The following is a 21816-nucleotide window of genomic DNA, read 5'->3' on the forward strand; positions in this document are numbered from 1 at the left end:
TTCCACAAGAATTTTGAGCAACAGTAGCAAATCTTGGGGACCCACCACGTGTAATGTTGCAATGGTGGCCTTTCTATTTTTCACTCTATTGTGGGATAATGCTGAGTATCAAAGAGAAAACACTTAGGACCGACCACACAATTCAGCGCCAAGTACTGGGTTCCAGTTTCAGCCATTCTCCAACTTTCAGCCATGTGGGATCAGGGAGACCATCCTTCTTTGTAAAGTGAAACTTGTCCAAGAGATCTAGTTCTTCTAACCACACACCAAAATCATTTTCCATTTCATGTTCACGACAGATTCCTGTATCCCTCTGGAAGAAACTCAGTTCAGTCTAGTTTCTTTTCACTAGCTTTCTAGACAAGTAGACCTTACACAATCAATGTGTCTCCCTGTTTACTGCCTTCCCCTCTAAAAGCCTCTCTGCCCTGTATTGATTTCAAATCACGTTTCAACGGAATATAATGGTGGATTATCCATCTGTTTCACTATCAGAACATCAGTATCCTATTTCTTAAAGGCTTAGTTCAGTTCATTTTAAAAGTTGAGTCAATATTCAACCAAATCTCTTTCTCTCCACTGTGCTCCAACAGATGAAGGTAAGAAGATGGCAGGCACTCTAAGCAGCAATCTGGTCTTGCACAACTTCTCTCTTTCTCTTTCTTATACTTGTTCCTTTGGTGTGGAGAAAGAAATGAAGCAATCGTGAACTTAATGTCCTTGCTCAAAGACCATTATTATCTTTCTAGAGCCTTTTCTTTGGGTTCAGCTAGACAGTAGACATGCCAGCAAGCCCCACGAGGGAGAACTCATTCTTGACCAGATGATTTCAGTTAGGGGGATTTGATTATGTCACTCAACAGAACACTGCTGGACTTGGTACCTACTTCAGTTTGTCCCACACAAGACAGTCCTGGGCTCTTCTGCTGCCCCAGTGTCTTCTTACCTCATGCCCAACTCTTCAGAAAGCAGGCGCTTGTAGTATCTAGTTATTGTAGTCAGCAATAACTTGAAACTCAAGGTAGAACAACTTTGACCTATTTTCATTGGATAGACCTACCCCACACTTGTCTCTACCAATTCAGCAACAGCCTACAATTCTGCTAGCTAAACAGATGCTTGATCAGAGAATAAAATGCCATCTGCTCTAGTCTTGGTTATTTAACTTGTTATTAATTCAATTGCTTGTAAGACTGTACATGGTTCTTTTACTAATGATTTCTCTTGAGGACTTGCGTGTCTTGACTTTAAAATAAAAAAAAAAATGTCCACATTTCTTCCTCTTTACGGAAGACAGGGACAGGAATACTTTCATATCATAAATACTACACTCCTCCAAAATAAAGCATCCTCTTTCTTCTTCCCAAGTCCCCTTCATATGTCAAAGCAGAGATGGGTGTTGTGGGAAGTAGCCAGGTCTATTCTGTCAATGAATCCCCTTCAGGAAGTTCTAAGCAGTGCTGCTAATAAAAAAAAAAAAAAAGCTGGGAGTCCTCCCAACATAAAATGCAGAATGCTTCATGCTTTGTTTCCTCGGGGTGAGCCTTGGTAATAAAACTGGGAAAACAATGTCCAGTTCAGCATCCTTTAACATCTGTGGTAATATTTCACTAATACACAGCTTCCTCACTAACCTTAATCCCACACACGGGTACATGTATGTTTTGCTAATGACTGAATTCCAGCCATCTAGCATTTCACTTTTTTAGTGCACAATGATTATTTATGAAACAAGGACTAAAACTTTTGCTCCTGTGACGATACCTGATTGGGCCAGGACACGTGACCAAAGTCGAGACAAGTCATTGGTTTATCATTAGCCAATCAGATTATGTTCTGAGAGAATTGGCCCCAAAAGGCACAAGGACTCTAGACAGGCCTTTCTCGAATTCTTAATCTGGAAAGATACATAAAATTGTATGGGAAAGCCATGTACATGCTAACCTAAAAAGTGCTGATCTGAAAACAGGAAGATTAATGAAGCATATATAAAGAGAAAAGAAATGAAGCAATAAAGAAGTGAGTAATCTCCCCCGATTTCTCAAACCAGAATCCCTGCGTAACCTCATAAACCATAAGGATACCTTATGAAAGCCCAGAATCCTTCCAGTCCTTTGCCTTTCATCTCATTTAGTGGAATTATGCTCTTGATCCCTGAATAATTCATCACACTGAAGAATGGTGTTTCATGTCAGCGAATTCTCTAGGTTATTAACATCATTATTACTTGAGTTGTTTGTAATAGTCTAACTCTGCAAATGCATCCCACCAACTAATTCTTTCTTAGCATTTGTACATTATGATTTTTTTTGAGAACTCAGAGTCCCTAGTTAGGTTAAATAGTCCTCAATCTGTAACTGTGCTGGAAAGTGCCACTAGCAATAATTCTTTCTCTTAAAATTACCATTATAATTGCTGCAGAACTTACTTTGAAGGATCCATTCTACAAGCTGATTCTATGTGAGTGGAGAATTAACAGGCCTTTGGGTGGAAGAGCTCATTTCCACATGAGTAGTGGCTCTTAGAGAGTTTGGGCTACATCTTAGAGCCCAAACTCCCTCACTGTTAAGCCCTAGCCCTTGAGTCTGCAAGTTCAAGCCAAACTACCACCTCCACTATATGACTTTTAATAACCTCCTGCTAGCTCTCTTCCACTAGGACACTTGCTCCTTTCACCTTCTTTTCTTTCAATTATCAGCTATCCACTTACTACTAAAGTTCTCTCCCTCACTTTCAATCTCTCTTCAGTAACATGGATTACCCTTTCCTGAAGGGCCACCTGGTTGACCACAGAGAGCAAAGGACATGTCCTACTGCCTCATTTGCAGATGTCAGCTTGATGTCAGCTGGCCTGCTGTTAAGCTGCTCATGCAAGATACTAAGTTCCTCTTAAGCCAGCATACACCCTAAACCCAGTAGGCTGGCTGCTTTGATCACCCTAACAGGAAGTACCAACTCCAAAGGTAGCCTGCAGCTTCTAAAGGCAATAGGAAGCTGAGTTCATTGGCAATGGGGTGGGTTCAATGCAACAAGGCTACTGTTTTCTGATGGGTAGCCACACAGACCATATGGGAAAGAAATTAAGAAACCATTTCTACTCATACAGAACAGAGTCAGGCCACATCAAGTGAGAAAAAAAATAGAGTGGTATACTTGGCTGCACTAAGATAGAAACAGTGAGCTCCATGAGAAACAATCTCTGAGCACTGGCTCAGAAACTTTTGATCTGAGTGAACCAATAGAAATACAAACCCCACCATAAGAAGGGACAGAAATGACAAGGAGGTTGCCATTTGGCTTCTGGCCCAGCCTGTTCCAAAGGGGCATTAGTTCTCTGTTTGATCTTCACTTATATCACAAACTCTGAAATTTTCTTATGACATCAGTACAGGTGTTTGAGATGATTCCTGAACAAGAATTAGACTACAGCATGAGGCAGTAATTAAATTCCTTTGGATTTTGTGTAGTTTGTCTGTAATTTAGTCACAGAGCAGCTTTTGTACACGCTCTGGATTTCAATCTCGTGATTTCTCATGATTCCCTGAGTCAGCATCCCCTCTCTTAACCTTGAACTAACTCTGAGGTTTTCTAGGTTAACCTTCTGTTACTTTAACAAAACGTCTAAGATAACTGACCCAAAAGGAGGAAAGGGTTTGTTGTTGTTGTTGTCATTTTGGTCCTCTGCTTCAGAGGATTCAGACCATCGTAACCTGGCTCCATTGCCTTCCAGTATGAAAAATAGTACATCACAGTGGTGGTTCACAGTGACTGACGCTGCTCACCTCATGACAGGCAGGAAGTGAGAGACAGGAAGGGACGGTGCATGGCTTCTATATTCCCTTCAAGAGCACCTCCCCAGTGAGCTAACTTCCTCCCCCTAGAGCTACCTTCCCACCTCCACAGGCTAGTGACAAATCTTCAATACAAGAGTCTTTAGGGAGACATTTCACACCCAAACTATAACCCAGGAAAGAGGTTGAAAAAGTTCCATGAGGGGGTAGAAAAAAAGGAAAGAAAAAATAAAACACAAAGTAGGAAGTTACTTATGCAGGGTCCTACTTGAACACAAAATATGGACTAGAAGATATTCTATAATCCCTACATCTTGAGTCTGCATTAGTTGGCTTTGCAAATCATTTTCTGCAAAGATCATATGGCTAGCTTCCTATCTGGAAAATAAAGCATCATTCCAACCCCAGCATCCTGCCGCTGGAGAATGCAGCAAAGCTTTGTAGCAAGGTCAAACTTGGACAGGGATCATCTGCTTCTCAAGTAATTTGCTCTGAATAATCAAGAGTTAACAAAACATTTGTGGGATAAAATGGGCTATTTTCATGTGACACAAGAACAAGGCTCCATCGAAAAAGCAGGGGGAAAAAATGACATGTGCCTTCTGTCCCAGGAAGGAAGAAAAAAGAATTGTCACTTGGCACGGCCTGCTCTCTAAATGCCAGTCTCATAGACGTATGGGCCCTTGTTGGCATCCTGAAGATGACAGTTTGTGACTTTAGGCCCTTGGGCTAAAAATTTAATTTTCTTTCCTATTAACTTTTGAAACAATATTGCTTCATTTCTACCATGAGAACAGACAGAAAGAACTGGTTTATTTTACTGTTAGCAAACTGTTTCTTGTATACTTAGCGTAGACTTAGGTGAAATCCTGGGCAGGTTTGTTTTTATAAAGCCTATCCTATAATCAAAGTGCCTGGCAGTTTAGTCAGCTAAGGTTCCCACTGGAGCAGATGTATGAAGGAACTGGGTCTTGACAGAACATTCTAGAAAGACAATGCATGAAAAGGATACACAGGTGAGCTACTGCCACCTACACATGGCTAGTCTGGTGCTCAAATGCACTTGGCTGTTAAGAACTCCTAGAAGATGCCTTCATAAACAGCCAAGTGCATCTGAGCACCAGACTGAAGGTGTGTCATCCCATGTAACAGTGAAAGGTCCAGACCTTAATTTTATCTTATCATTACTCCTCTTTTCAGTGTCTACTGGCTTTTACTCAGAGAGTGTGTGGTGCTCTTGCCCTCTTCACTCTCCTAGCTTATGTCTCCCCTATCCGGAGCCAGTTTCAAACCCCTTGCTTTGACTTGTCTCCCGAAGGTTCATGGCTGGATCCTTGGCTCCCAATGCAGGGGACAGTGGTGGGCCTATAAGCAGGAGGCATAGTGGAAAGTGACGGCTCACTGGAGAGGTGTGGTTCTTGCTGCCTCCCTTCTTCTCTCACCATCGTCACCATCTGCTAGCCTGATATTCTTCTCTCTCTCCCTCTCTCTCCCTCTTTCTCTGTCATTCATCCTTTCCTCCCTCATCACAGTAGAGTAACTGGTTGAGAAAAATGCAGTTTACACTTTGAAAGAGCTAGAGGGGATTTTTGAACGTTCCTAACACAAATGAGAAATGTTTGAGATGATGGGCATGCCAGTCACCCTGGTCCCACGGTGGCTATACACTGTATACATGTATGAAAACCTCATCCTGTACCCCCATAAATATGTGCAATTATTATGTGTCCATTGGAAATCATTTTTTTTTTATTTTTCTCTCAAGAGTTTTGTGTTTCATTGTCTTCTAGAATTAAGTATGGGGGTGCACAGAGAACATCATGGGCCAGGCTGATGTACTCTCTGTGGGTGATTTGCTTTTTCTGTTAGAATACACGTAGAGGTTTTAATGTAAGAAATTTGACTAAAACTGTACTTAAAAGTGGGAATACATAAACCTACCCATTTATAAAGATGAATAAATTACAAGTAGGATAACTCCAAAGAAAGCCTAAGACATCATAGTTAAACTTGTAAAAACTGAAGGTAGATTTGGAATCAGTCAGAGAGAAATGACACATTACTTACAGAGAAATCTCAATTAGAATGAAAGTGGGTTTCTCTCCTGAAACTTTAAGGGACAAAGTGAAGTGACATGACATTTTTCAGGTATCTGTACTTAAAAATAGGAAACAATCCTCATGAATTGTGTATCTATATGTTCCAGAAGTAATGGAAGCTGCGAAGTAGCTCAGCGATGAAGTAAATGTTCAGCAGGGGTGAGGTTGGGTCTCAGCAGAAAGGAAGGAAGAAAGAAAGTGAAGGAGGGGAGGTAGAGAGGAGAGGAGAAAGAAGAGTGAGGGGAAGAGGGAAGGAGAATAAGAAGAAAAAGGAAAATAAAGACATTGCCAGATAAAGAAAAACTGAGATTTTGTTTCTAACAAATTTATCCTTGCTTTAAAAAGTTTTTAGACAGAGGGAATATGATAAATACTTGAAATTTCAGAAAATAAAAAAAATCAGAGCAAGTAAAAATAATAGAGTATTCTACTTCTCAAGAGTTTCTTAAACTATATTTGATAGCTCATGTGAAACTTATAACACCATCTGGTATAGAGGAAATATTTGAAACAAAAAATATTTTAAAAGAGGAAAGAGTAAGGAAACCTAAATAGAGGTAAGCTTTTTACTCTCTACTTCAACTAGAAAAACACTGATACCAAAAGAATGTGACACTTTACAGATAGATAGGTAGATAGATAGATAGATAGATAGATAGATAGATAGATAGATAGATAGATGTAGTTTTTGGCAATAATTTCTAAATGTCCATTGGAAAATGCTAATAGGAAAATAAATATATTTCAATTTAAGATGGTATTCCTCAGGTTAAAAGGAAATATAGTCATAATTGTGTCTATATATTTTATCATCTTCCTGAATAAAATATTAGAAGAAACATTGAAACAGATGCATATAAATATATCATATATCATTAAAATGACATCCATTCTGGAAACAAAAGTTTAAAGCTTAAGAAATTATAAGCAGAAAGAAATTCTGAATCTAGGATAAAGCATTTTCTGTACTGGGAGTGTGGCTCGAATTGTAGTAGTACTTGCCTAATATGCACAAGGTGCTAGGTTCAATCCCTGATACTACCAAGATACAGTATCACTAAAATACAACTAATGGTAAAACAAAATTATTATCAGAGGTCAAATGTGGTGGCTCCTATCTATAATTCCAGCTACACAGGAGGCAAAGATATGAAGTATCTTGGTTTAAGGCCAAGTGGGACAAAAAGTTAGTAAGACCTCCTTCTCTTCACAAGCTGGACAATGGTGTCATAAGCCTGTAATCCCAGATATGTGAGGGGCATAAGTAGTAGGGTCTCAACCCTAGACTGGCCTGAGCAAAATCTCCAGACTCTCTATGAAAATAACGAAAGGAATAGAGCTAGAGGGGCGGCTCAAGTGGTAGAATGTTTGTCTATCAAGTATGAGACTCAGAGTTCAAACCTAAAAAAAACTTCAAAACAAAAGTACGAGGCTCTGAGGGCCACCTAAAAAATTATCACCAGAAACAAGAAAAGTATATTTGATTTCACTACTATTATTCAGCCTTGTTCTGATGGTTCTAGCCAATGCCTTTAGGAAGGGAAAATTACCAGGCATCTATAGTATAAAGATAAATTCATTTTCCTCTTTCCCCATAAATCAGTAAACTGACTTAGCACTCCTGCATGTGAAGAGCTCAACAGAGTCTCAGCAAAGTCAGGGTTAGAATCCTTGATATAACATAAACATAGGTAGGTATTTGATTCCTCAAAAGCCTGGAGAGAGGGGGGGAGGCAGTTTTCCTATGTGCTTGTATAGGTACACAGACAGTAATATCTGATCACTGGATAAATTGTTCAAATCCAATGAATTTGAACAGTAATTCAGTATCACAACCCTGGAATTTAGAAAGAATGCTTTTGCTCAAGAATAAAAAGGGGTCATTACCCCAGAGCAAGGGGATACGAATTCTATCCGGAGTTCCAAACATTCATCTTGATACTTTCGTAATTATAGTTTCACTTTAATCCACTACCAGAGAAGGAAGGAACCCTCTTGAGCTTTCTCTCCTGCAACACAGCCTTAGGAGAATCACTAGCATAAATCAGCCACTAGGGGGAGTACGCATTGCACTTACTCATTCTAACAGTCCTTCCAAACCAAAGCTCATCCAGGTCCCTGAAAGACCAGTTTCCCCAACTTTCAATGCTTCCTTGAGGACCCGTTGCTGAATCCTGAAGGGACACACCACACTGAGATGGAGGGGCAAACGCACTAATCCAAGGCCTAAATTCTCGCCTATGACCTGAACCCAACTGGGCTAATCGCCTCCCAAGTCTACCTCTCAATACTGGTACACTGCACATCATGTTTCAACATAATTTTAAGAGGCACAAATGAGGGAAACCCAGGTGTGCATGTGGGTGGCTGGAAGGCCTGAGCCAGTCTCCTGACCAACACACAAGGCTCCCAGTGGTTGCTTGCTGATTCCCAGGGCGACACATCCCACTTTGCGCTTTGGCAAATTCAAACATCATGTCACTCACTCTCATGTATTTCCTGCCCTGGCATGGCTGTTTGTGCCTTGGAAATATCTTCTCCACCTGTCTGAGAGTTTGAGTTTGAGATCAGAGGATTGCAAATCGAAGCCAGCCCAGGGAGGAAAGTCTGTGAGACTTATCACACGTCACTTTGAGACAAATCTGGGCAGAAAAGTTTGTTAATCTCCACAGTAACTAATCATATTCTTGGCTGGAGGCATGGTTTGAGTGAGTGGAAGTGCTGAGCAAGTGAGAGGCACTCAATTCAAATACCAGTACTGGGGAAAAAACTAACAAACCAACTTGGATGGTTGAGGCTGGGAGAGATGGGGGAAGAATGATGAAAGGGGTAATACTGATCCACATTCATTGAACTCAAACTGACATGTTGAATTGTAATCCATTTGTACATATTTTAAACTAAATGTAAGCTATCAAATAATAGTTATAAAACTGTAACTTAAGAAAAGCTTGAGTTCCCCACCATTTATGTGAGAAAGCACCGTGTGAACCATCTTGTTCTCTTGATATTCATATTCCTTTGTATCTGAGACTTTGATAAATTGTCAAAACAAAGATCCAAACAAGATGTTTGACAAATGGGTTTGATAAGTAGATTGACAAAAAAAAAAAAAAAAAAAAAAAAGTTGTTTTTGCCAGAAATTACCAGATTTGACCAGCAGATGACGGTGTTGAACCACTGAGATAAGATGGTCCTTCAGTTACCACTGGTGTGAAAGTCATAAGCAAAAGCACAAGAAAAGGTAACTCAAGAGATTTTGGAGGATGCTTAAAAACTGTATAAAATTCGAGTGAGTCAATAAAAATAATACATTTCCCCTATTATGAAAAAAAATGGGGGAACAAGCCTATCAAATTTTACTCTTCTCTAAGTGCTCCAGAAAGTGCCCAGATCCTTCTGCTTACATATTCCTATTAATTTAGCTACACTAAGCCTTTTAGGAATGAAAGATAATCTACTCATGCAACTATATCTCCCAGGGTCAATGGCCAATGACATGATAGCCAGGGGCTCACATGCCAGCTGCTCAAGGCCATGGTGAAGGATGCATTAGCTTTGAGAGGTCTTTGTCCAGATTGCCAGGCTTTTTTTTTTTTTTTTTTTTGATCGGTCATGGGCTTAACTCTGGGCCTGAGCACTGTCCCTGTGCTCTTCAGCTCAAGGCGAGCACTCTACCACTTGAGCCACAGTGCCACTTCCGGTTTTCTAGTGGTTTTTATTGGAGATAAGAGTCTCCTGGACTTTCCTGCCGGGGCTGGCTTTGAACCGTGATCCTCAGATCTCAGCCTCCTGAGTAGCTAGGGTTACAGGTGTGAGCCACCTGCGCCTCGCTTTGCCAGGCACTTTTTGCTAGCAGTTTTCAACCTCAAGAAATTTAGCCTATTGTCTCAAAATACCAAGTTTATCTAACTTCACTTTCAAAGACCAAACCACTAGACAACCTTCTGAGTATAATATCACTCCCTCTATAGCTTCCTCCAGAATCAGACTAGCCAGTTTATTATTGCTTCAGAGCAGTAAGATTTGTGCCAGACACTTAAATCTGTGGATTCAGTTCTTCAAATGCTCTTTTTTAATTGTGGATTTAATTTAAAAAACAAACAAGACTTACCATGGAGTGACTTGCTCAGGGTTGTGATTTCAAGTTTTCATACTCAGGCTAATTCCAGAGCTCAGTTCTCACACCCTCCTTCCTCATTCTCTCCTTCCACTAAGCTCCAGCTAAGAGGTAGCATACTGTTTGCTACAACTAGAACAAATGTAGTAGTGGTTATTGCAAATGAACTGTACAACTGTGGGGATGGCGACTGGGGGAGAGCAAGGGAAGGGGGGGCCTTGTTAAAAAAGAAATGCACTTTTCGACTTACATAACCGCAACCCCTCTGCACATCACTTTTTTAAAAAATAAAAACAACATGAAAAAATGATTTTTAAAAAAGTGCCAGGCACATATCTATTTCTGCTGCTGACACTGAAACTTCCGACAAGCACAATAAGCATATGGAAGATCGCTGTGATTTCATCAAGTAGCTCCGTCAAGCAATGTCTGGGAGACAGGCTGCTTCACTCTGACACCAGCTGCTGATGCTGTCTTTTCTAATAGTATTTCTAGAGCTACAATTGCTAAATGGTCTACACACCTGGTTTCTAATCCTGGAATCTCTAAGTGCAATGAATTTTGAGTGTCTAAGTGATCTGTCACTCAGCTGGTAGCTGGCATAGCCATGGACTTTATCGAATGTGTGGATGACTGGTGGGGCACAGACAGTTAGAAAGGGAGGCTTTGCGGTCCACACAACTGACAGATGAAAATTAGTAACTAAGGCACTTTTTTTTGTTTTTGTAGTGAGATTATGTCTCACTATGTAGCCAAGTCTGGTTTCTAAATGAGGTCTGTCCTCTTCAGCCTGCTAGGTGATGAGATTTTGAATGTGTACCACATGTATACACCATAACAGAACAGGGAAGATGGGACCAGACAGGATTGTTGATCTCGATGATCTTGGAGAGGACCAAGGATGCACAAACCTCTTCAGCTGGAGCTCTGACCTGAAATATGCAGTGCTTGGCTACTCACTCACTCATAAAATAGCTGTTTTATTTTGTGCCAGGCTAGGGACACAGTTGTGAAAAAAAGGAGACAAAGTCCCCTTCCTGTATGGAGTTTTTATTTTAATGGACAATGTCATACATGAACACACTAAATAAGTAAATTTTCTATGCTGGAAGATATGTGTACTGTGGATAGAATCAGAACACATGAGAGAACAGGACAAGGTACTGAGGTTTTAAGTTGATTAGTCAGGAGTTCATCTGGTTGCTGGGAATAGAACCCAGTACTTTAACCATACTAGACAAGTGCTCTGCCATTGAACTATATTCCCCAGTCCCGATTCATTTGAACAGACTGGAACATGAGTAGTTTGCTAAGATTAACAGAAGAGCCTTGCAAGAAAAGAACAGTCAATATCATCACTATAACACAGAGCCATGAAGTGAGAGCAAGGTAAGTCCCAGGCAATAATGACAGCTCCCAAATGTTAGAAGAGCTTCAATGCCTAAGTGGTAGCCATTCAGTATGAGACAGGTACTCACATATTGGCTCTCTTTGGAGGTACATTAGTTGGTTTTAAACAGGAGCTTGAGGGTCCCGAGAGTTTTAATGTACATTATATCTGTCAGTATTTATTATTTCAGACATTAAAACCAAGACATTTGAAAATACTTAATAATTTGTGTAAGAACAGCAGTAGGAATGCCATCACATGGTACCATGGGTGTGATTTTTACAAAATGATCATATTTTAAAACAGCAATAGAGATGGCATTGTTTCATTTTTGCAAATCTCCTTAACTGAAGTAGCTAGAATTCTAGACTCTAGATTTGCTTCTGTATTCAACCTACCTTGACATATTGTTTTGGCTAAAATCCAGGAAGAAATGTGAATGTGCACAGGTGCACCGATGGAAAAGGGAAGAATATTTTAACAGCCTTTCCAGATAATGGTGATCAGTCTTCTTTGAATGTATACTAAAACTGAACAAGTGTTGTCTCTTAGGGATTAGTTGCAGTGTGTAATCTGAAACTACACCTTCAACTTCTTCAAACTCTGCTATATTAAAGTCCATTGGTTCATTTTTTACATCCAACAGATCTTTTTATCTATGCCTAGTTATGTAACATCATGTATTTTTCATCCAGAAAATACTGATTCACTGAATTACACAGATGTTCTAAATAATCTTTACAAAATATCAGAAAAGTTTTTCAGTGAAAGGAGGCTGAAGTTCTCAGTGAACGACACAAGGTTCCCCAAAATTACAGATATTGCTGCAAATTATAAATTTTAGCATTGGCAACAAATACCATGTTACTTTTCTTCAAGTGCAAAGCTGAATTTATTCAGTCTTGAGAAAATGTTGACCCAAAGCCAAGGGTGAATAACCACCACAGTGTCAGTCACTATGGTTGGCATTTGCTAACCACTACAAATGGTATTCCAATTTAATTTATAACTAAACAATCAGAGGAGTGCTATTCAGAGGAGTGCTATTCCCGACGACCACCATGCCCCAGCATGCAGAAGTGCTTCAGAACACACTTGCCACTTCAGAGACAAATACAAAGGCACAGAAATGCCAAAGACACAACTAGAGAGCTATGATAAATTCAACACAAGCTACCTTCTGGTAGCTGGATACGAATGAATGAGATGATGAGGGACTTTCATGTTTTTAGTCTAGTTTGAATGTTATATAATGGAAATGGATTCATGCATTATTCCTGTAAACTAAGGAAACAAGGTGACCATAGAAAGTCTAGCAGGACACACTGAAGGAGTGGACTGATGACCTTCTAGTGGACCTTAAAAAATATTCTGGGTTTTTTTTAGTTCTTCTACCATAAATACCATAAGCATGTATTCCTTCTTCATCAAAAACAATTGTTTTTACTTACTAAAAGTTAATCAGAGGCTTTGGAATGAAATTATACACTGTATGGTATATATAATTGCTTAAAAGTTATATAAACCACAACCACAGTTGACCCCACTATGTGTCAGAGTACGGCTGTAGATATTTAAGTTATTTGTAAAACGTAATACTAGAAATGAATTCTGACATCTCAAATATTAAAGGTACCTGGAGTCATTAGTTAAGTAAATGAGATTAAAATATTTAACTTTTTTTATTTAGTTTGGAGTACATTATTTTTTATTATCTGAAAAATAATAAAAATAGCATGAAATACAAAGTATATAGTTGTCTAGTGCAACTGGAATCTTTTATATGTTCTTTTCCCCCACTAACATGAAACCCAAATGTTTCATTCATAAATCTGGTCAACTAATATTATATAATAATGCAAATCAAAGCTTCATCAAAAGATAGAAAGGATAACATAAAATAGCTGTTTTATATTACAAGACCATTTTGGTATGACCCTTTTATGTAAATCAATATAATACAAATCTGTTCTTTCTATTAAATCACCACACTTTACGTTTTCCAAGTATGCAATTGTTACAAATAGAGATAAGATCACAGGATAGTACGGCTTCTGGAAGAGATCTGAAAGGAAATCAAATTTAACATTCTATTCTATTAAGTTATCAGGAGGCCTCACCACTCTGAAATGTAGGTTAATTTAAAATGCCAGTCCTGCTCTAAATAGATGAGTTTTACTTTAAAATCAGAATACTTTTTAAGCTAAAATACTCTTCACTCTTTTCAGAAATGACTTATAGCTCTCTTCTTAACATACAGTGAGACATGCCAAGTTGTTTTTTTTAAATGTCATCTTAACTAAAAAGACCTTTCTTTTTTGTTTTTGTTGTTGATTTCTTGTTGCATACAGCTAAGGTCGTATTTCCTTTGGCAAACCAGTCAGGCAATCTTCTCTTTGAGGTCTCAGATGAAGTCTACAGGAAATATAAAGAAAAAGAAATATCTGTACTACTGAAAATATTTATCAGCTACAACCAAAAAGTAACAGAGGTTCTTCATGCACACACACACACACACACACACACACACACACACACAGAGCACCAAATCAAATCAAACAAGCAGTGAAATCTATGTAATTTGTTTCTGTAGGTCAAAATTTATTTCTATAGATAAAAAAGTTGAGAAATAACAGAAAAAGTAAATCACACTACCATTTCTTTAGACAATTACTTGCCATCATCAATGTATATGTCAAGAAAAACTTAGTATTTCAAATCTATGTCTTAGCTTTCAAATGTCTTAGTATTTCAAATCTATGTCTTACTTGCTTTGGGTTGACAAGGATGTTGAATGTAATGTTCTGAGTGAGGTACACACATACATCCCCATACGCACACATATACAGTGTATCACAGAACCACGACAAAGAATGGAACTTCTAATATCCACAATGGTAGAATTACTAGAAGAATGATCAGTCATTATTAGCACCAATCCAGACGCCCATCAGTAGATGAATGGATCAAAAAAATGTGATAGATAGATAGATAAATAGATATTCTATGCTTCCATCAGAAATAATGACACCACCCCATTTGTTAGGACATGGAAAGACTTGGAAAAAATCATATTAAGTGAAGTAAGCCAGAGCCAAAGAAACATAGGTCCCATGGTTTCCCTTATTTGCAATAATTAGTATACATCTTGGATAATTTTATCAGATGAGCAGAAAAGCTCAAAAGCTATATATATATGACCATATAAGATGACGCTAAGGGAAATGAACCCCAATATATATGGGCAAAAGAAGTTTTTATTTGTTGTTGTTTTTAATGTACTATATGATTTTTTTGTTTCTTTTGTATGTTCTTCTCCTTATGGTATATCCCGTTGTCACTGTAATTGATTTTGGTATCCTGAATCTTGTATATACATTTATCTAATTTGGGGAGGGGAAAGGGATTAACAAAATACAGAAACAAGGACACATCAAAACCAATTGCAACAATGATACTCACAAGACACTATGTTGGAAGTGAGAGATACTATGTTGGGGGAGAGAGAAGGGATAGGAGAAAAACAAAGGAGTGGGTAACAATGCTAGACAAGAAATGTACTCATTCCCTTCCTCACATAGCTATCACCTGTCTGTACAGCACCTTTACAATAAAATAAACGTTAAAAAAAAGAATTCCCTTATAGCACAAAACAGTCACTGACATAATACTAGCATTGAATTCTGACATCTTAAATATTAAAGGTACTTAAGAGTCATTAGTTAAGTAAATGAGTTTAAAATATTTAACTGTATTATATTTAGTTTGGATACATTATGTTTTATTATCTGAAAAATAACAGAAATAGCTTAAAAATACAAAGTGGTTCACACCTGTAATCCTAGCTACTCAAGAGGCTGAGATCTGAGCATCATGATTCAAAGCCAGACCAGGCAGGAAAGTCTTATCTACAATTACTCATCAGAAAACCAAGAGTGGCGCTGTGGCTCAAGTGATAGAATGCTAGCCTTGAGCTGAAGAGCTGACATGACGGACAGTGCCCAGGCCCAGAGTTCAAGCCCATCACCACCACCAAAAATAAAAATAAATAAATAAATAAATAAATGAATGAATAAAAATACAAAATTGTTTAGTGCAAATGGAATCTTTTATATGTTCTTTTCCACCACTTACATGGAACCCAAATGTTTCATTACCCTAACCAGTTAGGGAAGGCAACTTTGTTCCTTTCCAATGAGAGAAGAGAAGAACAAGAACAGAGAAAATGTTGTACAGTGAAAGATAAAAGGAAGTAAGGCATATCAGGCAAAGTGGAATACAGAAAAGGCATTTTGGAAGTAGACAAGCTGGGCCCAGAGATCAGAAACAGAACACATGTTCAATCTCTAGCACCAAAGGAGAACAGGAGGAGGGCAGGGAACACAGTAATATTTATTCTTCATAAAAGATATTAATTCAAAATCCCTTTTGACAATAAACTACTGTAAATAGAGGCTGAACCCCTATGTGCACTAGACCTAAGGGTTAGGTGGTATGAGGAGGTGAGTAAGGCCAAAAAGTAAAACCAAAACAAGCCATTAACACAAAAGTAGGATAAAGAAAGTCCTAAGTCTTTTGGTAGCCAAAAGCCACAGGATAAGCATAACAAACAACAACAACAACAACAAAAGTTTTTTCAGTTTTAATTGCGCCATATGCTAATTGTATAACCTTATGTATGTTACTTAAATCTTAAATTCTTCATACAAAAAGTAATAGCAAATAAATTACTGGATTATGTGAAGTTCAATGAGATTATCTGCAAAATATTACAACAAAATATTCTTTTTTTTAATAACAAAATATTCTTGTAGCTAATATCACTTGAAGTTTTACTATAGTATTTCTTTAGACAATGACTGTTAAGTTTTTCATGCAACAATAATAATCATCTTATTCTACTGAGAAAAGGGGGAAATACATTGAATGTGGTTTTTGTATCAGTATCTAAAGAAAACTTAATTGTGAGACCTATGTCTTCTAGTTCTTATTTCTTATACCAGCAAAATACTAAAATTCTTAGAAATTAAAATAAAATGTATGGAACTATTTACCTCTTTTTGATACTCTAAATTCTATTAACAAGACATTGCTATTAGTGAATAGAAAACACTCATTTGCAAATTATATGTGCATATACATACATAAGCAAATACAGAAATGTTATATGTGTATGTTACTTTCATCTATAAGAAGAAAACTAAGCACATTAGTTATCAAGCCTGATGTTATTTATAATGAAAACTAGTTTTGTGAGTCAATTTTACCTGTGAATGAGAATGTGAAAATGAATCTTCTATTTCTGGATCACTGGATGGCTGAGTCCAAGAAGCTAGTCTTATTGAATTACTGTGGCCTTTGTCTTCCAGTGAAATGCTATCAAGATGTGTTTCATCAACCTTTAAATTTTTCATGGAATACAAAATAGTTATACAATTATAACCTCTAAAGTACAAGACAATCCATCAAGGCATGGTTAAGATAATAAACGAACTTATTTACACTAGAAAGGGGCCTGTGACTACCTTGTCCTGGGCTGGTTAAAAGCCAAAATAATCTCTTAGTGAATTACTAATTCAATGAAGTTTATCGCAAAGCTCAATAATTTTAGGGCTAGAAAACTGAAGATCAAATTTTCAAATTTACACAATCATTTAAGTGTCACCTTGTCAGAAGTCATTCTCTAGTCACTATTTTAATTATATACTGCACTAAGCAATGATTTTCAAAGCATTTGATTTTAATACAATATACTTTCTAAAATAATTCAAAATATGTAATCTTTTTCTAATTATTCAAAAAACACTATGGCATGCTCAGAACCATAGCAATAATTATCCTTGCGCCCTCTATATTCAATGTAATTATAACAGTGACCATGATGAATAACAGATCAACAAATTTAGGGAGAAGATGTTTATAACAGGATCTAGGTTTGTTTTTATTAGCCATTTAGCTGTCATAGGCTTAACTCCACTAACTAATCCTCTGAAAGAAGGTATACTTCAGCCATAAAAGCAACACAGGGAAAACTGAAGCTTACATAATACACAATAAACTGAATCAATGGACTATATTATCCTTTCACTATTTTTTTAAATTACTTTTCTCATATTCTGAAAAGCGAACACATCACACAGATAAGGACATAACCTTATATCAGAATTAACAGTTCCAAAAACATAGCATTCTAGTATTAAACATGCAAATTGAGCAAACTGAAATTGTGTGAAAATTCTGTACATAATTAACACCTTCGTATCCATGAGTACTTCCTTGCTCCTTTTAGAACTTGAACAAGGCTCTTCAGAGTTGGGGAAACATCGCTTTCTGTTGGAATCCCAGGAAGACTGGCTTGAAGAAGGTCTGCAGTCATGGTCATTCTCAAGGATCTCAATTGCCATGTGGATAAGGTACATATCAATGTTTTCAGGAACCAACATTCTAATTAGTTTTATATTGTACATATCTGTAAGAGATTGAAAATGCATTTAGAAAGTTTTACAGAACTTTTTATCAAATCTGTGTGCTGAAAATGGTAAAATATTGCATATAAAAGAAGGAAGAAGGGTGCCAAAGAAAACTTTCATCTTTTTGAAAGCCCCACTAAAGGGAAATAAAGTCATGTCCCTCCTGAATTGCCTCAACCCTGAGCCCAAAGCCAGCCAAGCAGGGCTGGAGATAATACAGTTCCCACTGGAAATTCAGATTGGCCCAATCCCTTCGTACCTTCTATAAATCAAGCAGGAACTGCACACAAATATTTATACTTCAGATTTGACTTCATCTGTAGTGCAAAACTAAGCAACTTAAATCTTTCTCTCATCTTTCTATAATTTATAAAAACACAACTATTTCTGACACTCAACTCAATTTTTTAAATGCCATCCAAAAAAGTGGCTTTAAATTATTACAATTTTCAGGTACATGTTCCCTTTTCTTTCAAAGATCTTAGTTTGCTATTTTAGCACTTCCCCAAAACATTGCAGGTTTGCTTGCTTGTTTGGAAGGCAGGTAAAGAAGGTTACATAACTGACAGAAAACAAAACAGTCAGTTGTCTAAATAAAGTTATAAAATATGAGGGCTAAACATAGTCTAGGAAAAGTTACTGCTAGCTGGGTGCCGGTGGCTCACTCCTATAATCCTAGCTACTCAGGAGTCTGAGAGCTGAGAATCATAGTTTGAAGCCAGCCCTGGCAGAAAATTCCCTGTGAGACTCTATCTACAATTAACCACTCAAAAACTGGAAGTAGCGCTGTGGTTCAAAGTAGTAGAGCAAAAAAACTCAGGGACAGCACATACACCTTGAGTTCAAGCCCCACAACCAATTAAAAAGGAAAAAGTTACTTCTACATCTAGTAAAGTCAGCAATGTGACTAACATTGTTCCTTGAGCATTCTATCACCTTAAATACCACAGAAACTCCATCAATTTTACTAACCATTGCTAATGTCTGAGGAGTATTTTGTCCTATATGTGTATCAGGATTTATCTTGTGTCCAGTGCCTTTCATTTGTCTTCAACTTTTCTTTTAAAAACATTCTCATGAACATCTTACCACATATGTCTTTCACTATTTCTGATTTTTTTTTTTTTGATCCAGTCATCGGGCCTGAACTCTGGACCTGGGCACTGTCCCTCAGCTCTTCAGCTCAAGGCTAGTGCTCTATTACTTGAGCCACAGCGCCACTTCCAGCTTTTTGTTTTTCTGCTTATGTGGTGCTGAGGAATCGAACCCAGGGCCTCATGCATGCAAGGCAAGCACTCTACCACTGAGCCACCTTCCCAGCTCACTATTTCTGATTTTTATTTTTACTTTTTGGTGGTACTGAAAATGGAACTCAGGGCTTGATACTTGTTAGTCAAGTGCTCTTTCACTTGAGCCACAAAGCCTAGCCCTTCCCATACTTCCGTTCCTAGATATGGGAAAGAACAGACACATTCTTTAATTGTGCTTTAATTTATATTAAAAGATCTCTAGGACTGTGTGGCCTAATATAGGAACCATAACCAACCACATGTTGCTACTGAGCACTTGGTATGTGGCTCCTGATTCACTTATTGAAAGACTTTTAAGTTTTTGTAATCTAATCTAATCTACTTATTCAACTAGAAATTTTAGGAAAGCTAAATCAAATTTTCTAATTAAATATTAGCATGCGGCAAATATATGTTATAATTATAAAATACCTGACTTCAAAGTATAATTACAGAATATGTGAAGTATCTTGTTTGTAATGTTTATATTGATTAAAGGTTGAAATGATAAAATTTTGGATACAATGAGCCTTACTATTACTAAAGGTAATTGCATTGCTTAACTTTAAATGTGGCTATGAGAAAATTCTAAATTGTTAATGTTACTCTAAGAAAACCCCAAGTTTTCTCACACTTTAATCAATTAACACAGCTACACAATACTATATTCATTTTTTTGTGTGGGTTATTAAAATTTAGATAAATATATATCCTTAAATTCTTGTAAAGTTACAACCAAAGAAAAACAAAGGTACTTTATTCACTTTGAATTTTATTTCTAAAATCAGAATGTCTTTTTAAAATAATGATACATAAGCAAACAGCTGTGGCTCCATCCACTGTCTAAATGTCTAAAGTTAATATGACTGAGACATAATTAGAAAATTCAGTTTTACACATTTTTGTAAGTACCCTCTATATTTTTATATTAGAGCCATCTTACATTTTATATATCTGCAAATAAGCAGCAGCTATTTTTAAGATCTTTAAAGAATTATGTCATTATGTAACACAATAATGCTAACTGTATGTAAATAAGTGCTAAAAAAATATTTACTGGAGGATTAAGGGACAAAATTAGCAATACTCCTTCAGAGCTTTGAAGGAGATCATGTTACTCCTTCTTTCAAGGCAGGTCCCTTGGAAGCAATTCTTAATTTTCCAGTTACATGCACATAAAGAATGGGACAAATAAATTATTAAAAATATTATCTAGATACCTCATTAAATGTCTCACTTATTATTAAACAAAGTATCTCAGAAAAGAAGTTTGAACTTATAAAAACATGGAGAAAAACAAGAATAATAGGGGACAGAATGATATGATGAGTTAACCTAGCCAAAACCTATATGGCAGGTAAGATTATACAAAAATAAGATTTCAATTCATACTCTATTTTAGATACCTAAGATACTCTATTTTAGATATCCTAAGATTATGTTCTAATAAAATACAGAAATTTTCTCAATTTGAGAGTGTGCAAAATTTATTTCAACCAAAGCTTTTAATTAAAAAAATGAATGCTGAGCATCAGTGGCCCATGCCTGTAACCCTAGCTACTCAGGATACTAAGATTGAGGATCATGGTTCAAAAACACCTCAGACAGGAAAAAGTCTGTGACACTCTTACCTTCAATTAACCACAAAAAAGTGGAACTGTAGCTCAAGTGGCAGAGCTCTAGCCTTGAGCAAAGGAGCTCACAGACAGCACTCAGGTCCTGAGTTTAAGTGCCAGCACCAGAACACACACACACACACACACACACACACACACACACACACACACACACACACAAAAGCATTCAAGAAAGTGTATGAAGCTCATATGCAAATACTGCATAATTATATATAAGACTTTGAGTATTCAGATACGTTCACATTCATGTTATCCTGAAAACTAACAGATACTGAGGGACAATTAAAGGTTTTTGAAATTTTGTCTTGCATACTTACTAACATCATATATTTTTAATTAGCTATTTAAAATGATAGTTTAAAAGTACCCAAATTTAAAGGATTATTTTTAAGATGCTCTAAAATCTGACCAACTACTCAATCAAAATCATTTTTCAAGCCAGGCGCTGGTGGCTCACACCTGTAATCCTAGCTACTCAGGAGGCTGAGATCTGAGGATCACAGTTCAAAGTCAGCCTAGGCAGGAAAGTCCATGAGACTCTTATCTCCAATAAGCCACTCACAAAACCGCTGTGGCTCAAGTGGTAGAGTGCCTGCCTTGTGTTGAAGAGCTAAGGGACAATGCCCAGGCCCAGAGTTCAAGCCCGACTGACAAAAATAATAATAATTTTTGATACAGGAGCGCTTTCTGTGTAGTATCTAGCTTATTTTCCACAACTCTATAAAGGGTCAGTATTATCCCTCCCCATTTTAGAGATAAGAAAACTAGAACTCAAAGATATAGAGGAAGTTGCCAATAGTCACATAGCCACAAAATGGCAGTCAAAAGCTCAACACAGCTATGTCTGCATGCAGGGCCTTTGCTTTTTTTTTTTTTTTAGACCAGACTAGTCCTATTTTTTAGTCTTCATGTAAACCAGATGGCAGCAAAAATGAATAACAATATTAAAAAAAAAAAAGGAAATGAAAAGAACTGCACAACTCCTTAAAAGACAATACTGCCATACTATCTTTTCAAAAG

At 37.2% G+C, this 21816-nt stretch overlaps 1 protein-coding gene across 1 annotated transcript in view; it reads right to left on the minus strand.

Moving 5' to 3' along the window:
- Window positions 1-11602: 11602 nt before the first annotated feature.
- Wrn (WRN RecQ like helicase) overlaps window positions 11603-21816 on the minus strand; it is a 133746-nt gene continuing 123532 nt past the window's right edge. Inside the window, exons 33-35 of the mRNA XM_042701966.1 lie at window positions 17655-17869; window positions 16668-16799; window positions 11603-13815 (exon numbers count right to left, since the gene is read on the minus strand). Of these exons, the coding sequence (XP_042557900.1) occupies window positions 13696-13815; window positions 16668-16799; window positions 17655-17869 (467 nt within the window). The 3' untranslated portion in view covers window positions 11603-13695. The remainder of the gene's footprint in view (window positions 13816-16667; window positions 16800-17654; window positions 17870-21816) is intronic.

Source organism: Dipodomys spectabilis, unplaced genomic scaffold (genome assembly GCF_019054845.1).
Source record: "Dipodomys spectabilis isolate Male_0828 unplaced genomic scaffold, ASM1905484v1 ptg000009l, whole genome shotgun sequence".
Lineage (NCBI taxonomy): Eukaryota > Metazoa > Chordata > Mammalia > Rodentia > Heteromyidae > Dipodomys > Dipodomys spectabilis.